General features: G+C 44.6%; 1 protein-coding gene across 3 annotated transcripts in view; it reads right to left on the reverse strand.

The window, feature by feature from the left end:
• LOC106572802 (copine-5) overlaps window positions 1-12,140 on the reverse strand; it is a 195,618-nt gene that overhangs the window by 183,310 nt on the left and 168 nt on the right. For all 3 annotated transcript variants that reach the window (XM_045696442.2, XM_045696439.2, XM_045696441.2), the window contains exon 1: window positions 10,471-12,140. This exon is cut by the window's right edge. In XM_045696442.2, the coding sequence (XP_045552398.1) occupies window positions 10,471-10,580 (110 nt within the window). In that variant the 5' untranslated portion in view covers window positions 10,581-12,140. The remainder of the gene's footprint in view (window positions 1-10,470) is intronic.

The raw sequence follows: 12,140 nt of genomic DNA on the forward strand, positions 1-12,140 counted from the left end.
AGGGCATGGGGTGGTGGAGCCAGCAGAGGTCATGGAGTGGTGGGGGGCAGCAGAGGTCATGGGGTGGTGGGGGGCAGCAGAGGGCATGGGGTGGTGGGGGGCAGCAGAGGGCATGGGGGGTGGGGGGGGCAGCAGAGGGCATGGGGGGGTGGAGCCAGCAGAGGTCATGGGGTGGTGGGGGGCAGCAGAGGGCATGGGGGGGCAGCAGAGGGCATGGGGTGGTGGGGGGCAGCAGAGGGCATGGGGGGGCAGCAGAGGGCATGGGGTGGTGGGGGACAGCAGAGGGCATGGGGTGGTGGTGGACAGCAGAGGTCATGGGGTGGTGGGGGACAGCAGAGGGCATGGGGTGGTGGGGGACAGCAGAGGTCATGGGGTGGTGGGAGACAGCAGAGGTCATGGGGTGGTGGGGGGACAGCAGAGGGCATGGGGTGGTGGGGGACAGCAGAGGGCATGGGGTGGTGGGGGACAGCAGAGGTCATGGGGTGGTGGGGGACAGCAGAGGGCATGGGGTGGTGGGGGGACAGCAGAGGGCATGGGGTGGTGGGGGACAGCAGAGGGCATGGGGTGGTGGGGGGACAGCAGAGGTCATGGGGTGGTGGGGGACAGCAGAAGGCATGGGGTGGTGGGGGGCAGCAGAGGGCATGGGGGGGCAGCAGAGGGCATGGGGTGGTGGGGGACAGCAGAGGTCATGGGGTGGTGGGGGACAGCAGAGGGCATGGGGTGGTGGGGGACAGCAGAGGGCATGGGGTGGTGGGGGACAGCAGAGGTCATGGGGTGGTGGGGGACAGCAGAGGTCATGGGGTGGTGGGGGACAGCAGAGGGCATGGGGTGGTGGGGGGACAGCAGAGGGCATGGGGTGGTGGGGGACAGCAGAGGGCATGGGGTGGTGGGGGGACAGCAGAGGTCATGGGGTGGTGGGGGACAGCAGAAGGCATGGGGGTGAGTCTCTATATGTGGAGTAGTAAAGAAACGCCAGAGATAGAGATTCACTGATGCTCTCTAGTGTCCTCAACCATAATAGAAACAGTCAGTCTGTGTGTGTGTGTGTGTGTGTGTGTGTGTGTGTGTGTGTGTGTGTGTGTGTGTGTGTGTGTGTGTGTGTGTGTGTGTGTGTGTGTGTGTGTGTGTGTGTGTGTGTGTGTGTGTGTGTGTGTGTGTGTGTGTGCATACGTTATACCAAACCTGCCTGTTCTAGAGAGCGACACAGAACCATACAGAGCACAGGGAGGAAAAGAGAGAGAGAGGGTTGACTGTCAGCAACCTTCTAGAGAATATTCTCTCCAAATCTCTTCTTCCTCTGTGGAATGGTAAGTGTTCCAGAACAGAGAACTGGTGAGGTATTGACTGGCCTGGATTCTGAGTGACTTATGTGAATTTCCCTGTTGTGACTTTAGTTTAGGAGCTGGTCTGCACCCACGGGGCACAGACGTCAGTTCAAATTCCAGTTTTGATTTACATTTGGTTGAGTTGTCAACTAACGTGAATTCAAATGTGAAATCAACACAAAATGTCACCATGTCGTTGGATTTAGGTTCAAAGTCGGGTGAGGAAAAAGACAATATGCCCTTAACGTTGATGACTTGTTGCAAATCCAATCAGTTTTCCACATTGATTCAACGTCATCACATAGATTTTTGGGGTTGAATTGACGTGGAAACAATGTTTCTTCAACCAGTTTTTGCCCAATGGTAGATAGGATAGACCTACCACCTCCATAGGTACAAATAATGACTTGGGTCATGGGGTTTGATCTTTCCAGGGAGTAAGAAAAGGACACAGAGGAAAAAATAAACCCATTGGTCTTTCCAGGGAGTAAGAAAAGGAAATGAAGAAGAAAGAATTGTGAAATAAGAAAAAAAAACACTAGTTTTTACCCTTCAGGGGGTTGGTGACATTTTGTCAGTACTGTTTTTGATCCATCTCTCCAGCACCAGGAAGCCACACAACAGAAACACAGTGTTTATTGCATTGCTGAGAAGGAAGCTGCAAGTAAACATTTTGTTGGGCAGTGTATACTGTACCATGTGTATCATGTACAAACGACTAAAACTAATCACACACTGGTTATCTGGAGCCACTTAGCTAAAGTCCTTGTTAACGTTAGGTCATTTTACACTGTTACACAGGATCTCAGCTATACTGGTGGAGACACACAGAGAGGAATCAACATGGAGAAATACAGCTGGAGTCACAGTTACTCATCCTCTTGTGCTTATTATTATGTCTGAAGTAAGCAAACAAACCATTTAGTGTATGTAAAGGAAACGAACCCATGAATCATACAGCCAAGATTCTCAACCAGTAAGATGCTCAACCAGCAAGATGATCAACCAGCAAGATGCTCAACCAGCAAGATGATCAACCAGCAAGATGCTCAACCAGCAAGATGATCAACCAGCAAGATGCTCAACCAGCAAGATGATCAACCAGTAAGATGATCAACCAGCAAGATGCTCAACCAGCAAGATGCTCAACCAGCAAGATGCTCAACCAGCAAGATGATCAACCAGTAAGCTGATCAACCAGCAAGATAATCAACCAGCAAGATGCTCAACCAGCAAGATGCTCAACCAGCAAGATGCTCAACCAGTAAGATGATCAACCAGCAAGATGCTCAACCAGCAAGATGCTCAACCAGCAAGATGCTCAACCAGCAAGATGATCAACCAGTAAGATGATCAACCAGCAAGATGCTCAACCAGCAAGATGCTCAACCAGCAAGATGCTCAACCAGCAAGATGATCAACCAGTAAGCTGATCAACCAGCAAGATAATCAACCAGCAAGATGCTCAACCAGCAAGATGCTCAACCAGCAAGATGCTCAACCAGCAAGATGATCAACCAGTAAGCTGATCAACCAGCAAGATAATCAACCAGCAAGATGCTCAACCAGCAAGATGCTCAAACAGCAAAATGATCAACATCAAGATTCTCAACTGACAAGATGCTCAACCATCAAGATGATCAACTAACAAGAATCTTAACTGACAAGATACTCAACCATCAAGATGCTCAACACGCAAGATTCTTAACCAACAAGATGCTCAACTGACAAGATACTCAACTAACAACTCAATACACAAACAACCTACTTACCGACCAAACCAACTGATCCAAAAACCACACAGAGCACATCCCTGGCCTAAGCACAGCTGGACCTCGACTATTCCATTTCCTGTCTGTCTAACCCTCCACGCCAAAGAGACTGAATATAGACCGCTCCAATAGAAACAGAAATCAAATCAATTTTATTTGTCTCATACACATGGTTAGCAGATGTTAATGTGAGTGTAGCGAAATGCTTGTGCTTCTAGTTCCAACCATGCAGTAATATCTAACAAGTAATCTAACCTAACAATTTCACAACAACTACCTTATACACACAAGTGTAAAGCCATGAATAAAAATATGTACATAAAAATATATGAATGAGTGATGGCCGAACGGCATAGGCAAGATGCAGTAGATGGTATAGAGTACAGTATATACGTATGAGATGAGTAATGTAGGGTATGTAAACATTATATAAAGTGGCATTGTTTAAAGTGGCTAGTGATACATTTATTACATCAAGATGGCAATATGCAGTAGATGGTATAGAGTACAGTATATACATATGAGATGAGTAATGTAGGGTATGTAAACATGATATAAAGTGGCATTGTTTAAAGTGGCTAGTGATACATTTAATTACATCAATTTTCCCATTATTAAAGTGGCTTGAGTTGAGTCAGTATGTTGGCAGCAGCCACTCAATGTTAGTGATGGCTGTTTAACAGTCTGATGGCCTTGAGATAGAAGCTGTTTTTCAGTCTCTTGGTCCCCGCTTTGATGCACCTGTACTGACCTCGCCTTCTGGATGATAGCGGGGTGAACAGGCAGTGGCTCGGGTGGTTGTTGTCCTTGATGATCTTTTTGGCCTTCCTGTGACATCGGGTGGTGTAGGTGTCCTGGAGGGCAGGTAGTTTGCCCCCGGTGATGAGTTGGGCAGGCCTCACTACCCTCTGGAGAGCCTTACGGTTGTGGGTGGAGCAGTTGCCGTACCAGGTGGTGATACAGCCCGAAAGGATGCTCTCGATTGTGCATCTGTAAAAGTTTGTGAGTGTTTTTGGTGACAAGGCGAATTTCTTCAGCCTCCTGAGGTTGAAGAGGCGCTGCTGCGCCTCTTCACCACGCTGTCTGTGTGGGTGGACCATTTCAGTTTGTCCGTGATGTGTACACCGAGGAACTTAAAACTTTCCACCCTCTCCACTACTGTCCCGTCGATGTGGATAGGGGGCTGCTCCTTCTACTGTTTCCTGTCCACGATCATCTCCTTTGTTTTGTTGACATTGAGTGTGAGGTTATTTTCCTGACACCACACTCCGAGGGCTCTCACCTCCTCCCTGTAGGTCGTCTCGTCGTTGTTGTTAATCAAGCCTACCACTGTAGTGTCATCTGCAAACTTGATGATTGAGTTGGAGGTGTGCATGGCCACGCAGTCGTGGGTGAACAAGGAGTACAGGAGAGGGCTGAGAACGCACCTTTGTGGGGCCCCAGTGTTGAGGATCAGCGGGGTAGAGATGTTGTTACCTACCCTCACCACCTGGGGGCGGCCCGTCAGGAAGTCCAGGACCCAGTTGCACAGGGCGGGGTTGAGACCCAGGGTCTCGAGCTTAATGACGAGTTTGGAGGGTACTATGGTGTTAAATGCTGAGCTGTAGTCGATGAACAGCATTCTTACATAGGTATTCCTCTTGTCCAGAAGGGTTAGGGCAGTGTGCAGTGTGATTGCGATTGTGTCGTCTGTGGACCTATTGGGGCGGTAAGCAAATCAAAGCAAATCAAAGTTTATTGGTCACGTAGACAGATTTGCAGATGTTATCGCAGGTGCAGCAACATGCTTGTGTTTCTAGCTCCACCAGTGCAGTAATACCTAGCAATACAAAACAATATGCACATAATCCAAAAAACTAAAAGAAAGACATACAAAAATATCAGAAAGAGCAATGTCAGAACGAGCAACGTCAGAGTCCAGAATAGGTCCTTGATGATCCTCTTAGACTTCCTGTGACACTGGGTACTGTAGATGTCCAGGAGGGCAGGCAGTGTGCCCCCAGTGATGCGTTGGGCTGACCAACACCACCCTTTGGAGAGCCCTGCGGTTGCAGGCGGTGGTGCAGTTGCCGTACCTAGCAGTGATATAGCCTGACAGAATGCTCTCAATGGTGCATCTGTAGAAGTTTGTGAGGGTCTTAGGGTCCAAGAAAGTAACTAGGTTACACTACTTCTAAATAGCTCCAATAGAAATCCCTGATCTTGGATTCAAACCTCTTTGTCTGCCAAGTATTCATGCTGCACTGCATCTCTCTAAGGGAGACAGGCAGCGACACATACAGACCATCTCCTATCAGGGTTGGAGTGCTCAGAGTCCCAGGTCCTTTTAAACAGGTCTGTCTGTCTGTCTTGTCTGTCTGTCTGTCTGTCTGTCTGTCTGTCTGTCTGTCTGTCTGTCTGTCTGTCTGTCTGTCTGTCTGTCTGTCTGTCTGTCTGTCTCTCTTTCTCTCACCAGGTTGCTGTGTGATAGCAGATTGTTTCTATCAGATAAATATTTTGATACTGAAGGGGTTATCTCCTTCTGCACCTCCCGTTTTGTCGGAGCTTTACTGCCTTAACACACGGCGGCAGGCAGGTGGGATTTGATAAGAATCTTAGAATGGCTGTAGGGGTGAAAGCAGAGCTGAGCGCCAATTCAATTCCATGTGTGCTGCAATCTGAGGCCTTTACACACACCTATTTTCTCTCCTTTCTCACCCACACACTACTGACCAGGGTGCAAGTGCTCAAATGTAGTGGACTATATATAGAATAGGGTGACATTTGTCCACGTATATCGGTGTATTGGCCAAATACACATTAAAACTAAGCATAGAAGAACCGTGTTACTGTCTGTTACATCTGCCTTCAGATTCTATACGTCAGTCAAAAGGTCACAGTCAAAGGGAGTCATTAATAAAGGAAACAGAGACAGGTTGGTGATTGGATGGATAGGTTAGACTTAATTTGAATATTAAATAAATACACAAGCTTAAGCTGACTATTACACATTAAGTTAAACTGTAATGCATCTCCAGTACCATATCAATTTCCCCTCCAGTTAATTGAATAGCCAGTAGCGAGCCTTTTTATTTATAGGAGGGTGTGTGTGTGTGTGTGTGTGTGTGTGTGTGTGTGTGTGTGTGTGTGTGTGTGTGTGTGTGTGTGTGTGTGTGTGTGTGTGTGTGTGTGTGTGTGTAAGCAGCTCCAGCGAGACCACAAGCAGCATCAAAGCAAAGCCCCTGGTCAATCTCTCTCCTCCTCCAGGGCCGGTGACATCATATTGATTTCTGATAGCTCTGTGACACACTCATCAATTGCCGGTATTGAGAAAAATTCAGCATGTGCCCTTTAAGTTACAATGAGGGATAGCCTAACCAACATGCATCTAGTATAGCCTCTGTTAGAAAGAGGGAGGGAGGGAGGGAGGGAGGGAGGGAGGGAGGGAGGGAGGGAGGGAGGGAGGAGGGAGGGAGGGAGGGAGGGAGGGAGGGAGGGAGGGAGGGAGGGAGGGAGGGAGGGAGGGAGGGAGGGAGGGAGGGAGGGAGGGAGTACAAAACTAGACCAGTAACACAGTTCACCAGTCAGACAGACAGACAGCAGTATGCTATATATCTCCAGATGGACTTGATAACAGGCTATCGTTATTTGATTATGTGTTTATTTCCACTTCCCAGACCTCTAATGGAAATTGGCAACTAAATTTAATACAGGAACAGCCAATTAAGGTTGCCGTAGCCTGCCATAGCCTCTACAGTGCCTTCAGAAAGTATTTATACCCTTTCATTTATTCCACATTTTGTTTGCGTTACAGCGTGAACGGATTCAATTGATTTTCAAAGAATTTAGATAATTTATTGCAAATGAAATACAGAAATATCACATTTACATAAATTGTCAATACATGGTAGAATCACCTTTGGCAGCGATTACAGCTGTGAGTCTTTCTGTGTTAGTCTCTAAGATCTTTGCACACCTGGATTGTACAATATTTGCACATTATTGTTTTACAAATTCTTCAAAAAAACTGTCAAATTGGTTGTTGATCATTGCTAGACAGCCATTTTCAAGTCTTGCCATAGATTTTTAAGCTGATTTAAGTTAAAACTGTAGCTAGGCCACTCAGGAACCTTCAGTGTTGTCTTGGTAAGCAACTCCTGTGTATATTTCGTCTTGTGTTTTAGGTTATTGTCCTGCTGAAAGGTGAATTTGTCTCCCAGTGTCTGTTGGAAAGCAGACTGAACCAGGTTTTCCTCCAGGATTTTCCCTGTGCTTGGCTCTATTCCGTTTATTTTTATCCTAAAAAACTACATAGTCCTTGCCGATGACAAGCATACCCATAACATGATGCAGCCAGTACTATGCTTGAAAATATGAAGAGTGGTGCTCAGTCATGTGTTGTGTTGGATTTGCCCCAAACATAACACTTGTATTCAGGACGTAAAGTTAATATCTTTGCCATATATTTTGCAGTTTTACTTTAGTTCCTTATTACAGACAGGATGCTTGTTTTGGAATATTTTTTTCTGTACAGGCTTCCTTCTTTTCACTTAGTAATTTAGGTTTGTATTATGGAGTGACTACAATGTTGTAGTTTTCTCATATCACAGTCATTAAACTCTCAACAATGTTATCAACAAGGCAGGTCCTACAGGCCCTAGTTTTGTCGCACCTGGACTAGTGTCCAGTCGTGTGGTCAGTTGCCACAAAGAGGGGCTTAGGAAAATTACAATTGGACTCAGAACAGGGCAGCACGGCTGGCCCTTAAATGTACACAGAGAACAAACATTAATAATATGCATGTCAATCTCTCCTGGCTCAAAATAGAGGAGAGATTGACTTCGGCACTACTTGTATTTGTGAGAAGTATTGACATGTTGAATGCACCAAGCTGTCTGTTTAAACTATTAGCACACAGCTTGGACACCCATGCATACACCACAAGATATGCCACCAGAGGGCTCTTCACAGTCCCCAAGTCCAGAACAGACTATGGGAGGCGCACAGTATTACATAGAGCCATGACTACATGGAACTCTATTCCACATCAAGCACCTGATGCAAGCAGTAGAAATATATTTTTTTTTTTAAAACACATTTAAAAAACACCTTATGGAACAGCGGTGACTATGAAGAGACACACACACAGGCACAGACACATGCATACATACATACAGACACAAGATAACATACGCACTATACACACACGTACACATGGATTTTGTGTTGTGTTGTATGTGGTAGTAGAATAGTTAATACATAACTGCATTAATGTTGCTGCCTTGGCAACATCTAATGGGGATCCATAATAAATACAAATACAAACTCAGTAAATGTTTTAAAGTAACCATTGGCCTAATGGTGAAATGCCTGAACGATTTCCTTCCACTCCGGCAACTGAGTTAGGAAGGACGTCTGTATCTTTGTAATGACTGGGGTGTATTGATACACCATCCAAAGTGTAATGAATAAACTTCACCATGCTCAAAGGGATACTCAATGTCAGGTTGTTGTATTTGTACCCATCTACAAATAGGTGCCCTTTTTTGCAAGGCATTGGAAAACCTCCTGGTCTTTGTGGTTGAATCTATGTATGAAATTCACTGCTCGACTGAGGGGCCTTAGATATAGTTAATTGTATGTGTGGGGTACAGAGATGAGGCAGTCATTCAAAATTCAAGTTAAACACTATTATTGCACACAGAGTGAGTTCATGCAACTTAATATGTGACTTGTTAAGCACATTTTTACTCCTGAACTTATTTAGGCTTGCAATAACAAAGGGGTTGAATACTTACTGACTCAAGGCATTTCAGCTTTTCCTTTATTATTACATTTGTAAAGTTTCTAAAAACATAATTCCACTTTGACACTATGGGGTATTGTGTGTAGGCCAGGGTCACAAAATCTCAATGTAATCAATTTTAAATCCAGGCTGTAACACAAACACAACAAAATGTGGAAAAAGTCAAGGTGTGTGCATAATTTCTGATGGCACTGTATATGCTTTACGATGAAGCTGGACGAATAACTCCAATCCACGCCACTGTAGTGCGGCAGTTGGACACAGTCGTCGTGGCAATATGATTAGGCTTGAAATCGTGGGAAAAACTCCGCTATATAGGCTATGCTTTTCTTTTTTTGGAGGAGGGGGGGTAGATCAGATTTAATATTGCAGATACATTGTAGCTTCCATCAATGTAATTGTCTGCATAATTTCATATATATATATATATATATATATATATATATATATATATTTCATTTTATTTAACTTTTATTTAACTAGGCAAGTCAGTTAAGACCAAATTCATATTTACAATGACAGACTAGGAACAGTGGGTTAGTTGCCTTGTTCAGGGGCAGAACAACAGATTTTGACCTTGGCAGCTCGGTATTCGATCCACCAACCTTTTGGTTACTGGCCCAACACTCTAACCACTAGAATACTTGCCACCCCAGGTAGCCAGGTACATTATATATATATATATCTATATCTATATATCTATATATATATATATATATATATATATATATATATATATATACATATATATACATATATATATACATACACACATATACATATATAAATAATATATATATACACACACATACATATCTGTTTTTAAAATATATTTTCCTTTATTATATTCCCCTAACCCTACCACCCCTCCCCTAATTGGAGTAAACTAATAAACAACAACACATTAGGCTTCTACTTCCAGCTGATACATAATACATATGTTTTACGGACAGTATATTTTACAATAGTTATGTTTGTTTTCAGTCCTGTCCTTCCTCTACCCTCAACCTCTCCCATCTATTTCTGATGTCCATCCAGTTTGATTTATATTTGCCATATATTTTTCAACTGTGCTGTGATGCTTATTCTATAGAGATTTCGCAGCAGGCAACACAACAGCCACGCGCCCCGGGCGAACTTTTCACCCCACAAACTCTCCGACCGTCGATATCAACTGTGGCACGCGACTGTTTTATTCACTGGCTGGGAAAGTGGCGCAGCAAGCACTTGAGGAAACGGTTTGTGTCTAACAGTCTCGCACCCATCCCCACCCTTAAAAAAAAAAGAATCTCAGGAAAATCTCACAGAGTTAAAAAAAAACTTGATTAAAAGGTAGACATGAAATGTCCACATTACACCATGTTCAGAAAATGGGGTTTCCATAGCCTAGGGCTAGTTACCGTCTAACCCTCTCCCTGCGCGTCAGATACGACATCTATAGAGGCCAATAATATCACCGATACCAATTCCATCATTAGGCTAAGGTCTATTAACTGTGCAACTAGGCGAATCGTATTGCTCGCTGTTCCCCGAAGCGCAACCGTCCTATCTGTGAGAGATACAGAGCCAGCGGTTTCTGCAAGCTTACCTGCATGACACGGTGATCTCCACTTTGGTGGCCGGGACGCTTCCCGCAATGGGATCGAAGTCACTCACCGCAGCCATGCTATCTAGCTTGTCCATAACGTCTCCCTCCATGCGCGCGGAAGAACCGGGCCAACTCCCCAGTTCACTCAGCCTGGCCGCGTACGAGTACCTTTCGAGTGTATCTCCACGCCCTTCTCCCAAGCGCAGGTGCTCGGCGAGCGTTCCACTGAGAACAGAGGGATCAACCGTCAGAGGATGAGTAGAGGAGAAGAGATGAAGAGTTCAGTCAAATCCGGTAAGTGCTCTCCATTGGGTAGAGAAGGAACACTGTCCAGTTTGAGTATAGTGGAAACATGGAGTAGCCTAACCAAATGAAATTGTAATTGATTTAGGGCTGTGGATGCGGAGTCCCAACCAAGTCACCAGTGTGGGCTTCTCTCTCTCTTTGTCTTCAGGCAAAGAATGATCTCTACTGGCAATGGAACGTTTGGAATGTAGATGCTCTGAAAAACAGCCCCACCCCCTCTCTGCATTCTTCCACATGCCGGCTGCCTGCGACTGACTGACAGACAGACAGACTGACAGACAGACAGACAGACAGACAGACAGACTGACTGACTGACTGACAGACTGACTGACTGACTGACAGAGAGTCTGACTGTAGTTGACTGACTGACTGTCACTCAGTGCGGATCCACTCTATTGATTAACGGACATGGATCATTATCTCGCTCCAAATTATTTTCCTGGGCTATTAATAGCAACAGCTAACCACCGGACGTAAATTAATGGATATATTCTCATCCAATTAGCGTATATGTTACAAGTTAAATTAGTATTTTTACTGTATAAACGTCACTTTTTTATAGCCGTACTTTGAGTTAAAATACTACCCATTAGACTTCCCAGGTGCTTTCTTTTGCTAAATAGGTTTGTGTGAAATAATTAGCATTTTAAAAACGGAAGATAACAAGTATATATCATAACCTATGTTTCTCTCTAAATATATTGCTGTGGCGTCCTATTTTCCACGTCTATTATAATCTGACTGTTGCTAAACATGTACATGGAAACTGACGCAAATTATTGATTGAATGCTCTATTGAACGTGCTGTGCATATTTTATACTAAATAAATATTCTTAATCGATGGTAAATTGATTAGCCTACATCCGCCTACATCCTACATCCCGAAAGAACGAGTTTCTATTGACCAGCGGCAGTGCGCTTTCAGCACGTCTCTACTCTGAACAGCTCCTCAAACGCTTGCGTTGGCAGAACTCTTATAGACTATGAGGCTATAATGTATTTTCATCACGTCTCTGCGTCCGTCCCAAATGGCATCATATTCCCTATATAGTGCACCACTTTTGACCTATGGGACCTGATCAAAAGGAGTGCACCAAGTAGGGAATAGGGTGCCATTTCGGGCACATACACAGCTATGTTGTGGCTCATTTGTCGACTAATAAAATTGCAATTATATTTTTTATGACAGTGAAACGACTTGGTATGAGCTGTTGTATAGGAAGCCATCAGATTACCCTACAATATAACCTCCAGGAACGATATCTATTCATGTCTGTCAATAATGAGACAACTGCTAAACTAGCCTTGTATTACATTTAACAATCTGATCATCAGACCTGGGTTCAAATACTGTTTGAAATCA

This window comes from Salmo salar, chromosome 15, assembly GCF_965601325.2.
Source record: "Salmo salar chromosome 15, fSalSal1, whole genome shotgun sequence".
Classification (NCBI taxonomy): Eukaryota; Metazoa; Chordata; class Actinopteri; order Salmoniformes; family Salmonidae; genus Salmo; species Salmo salar.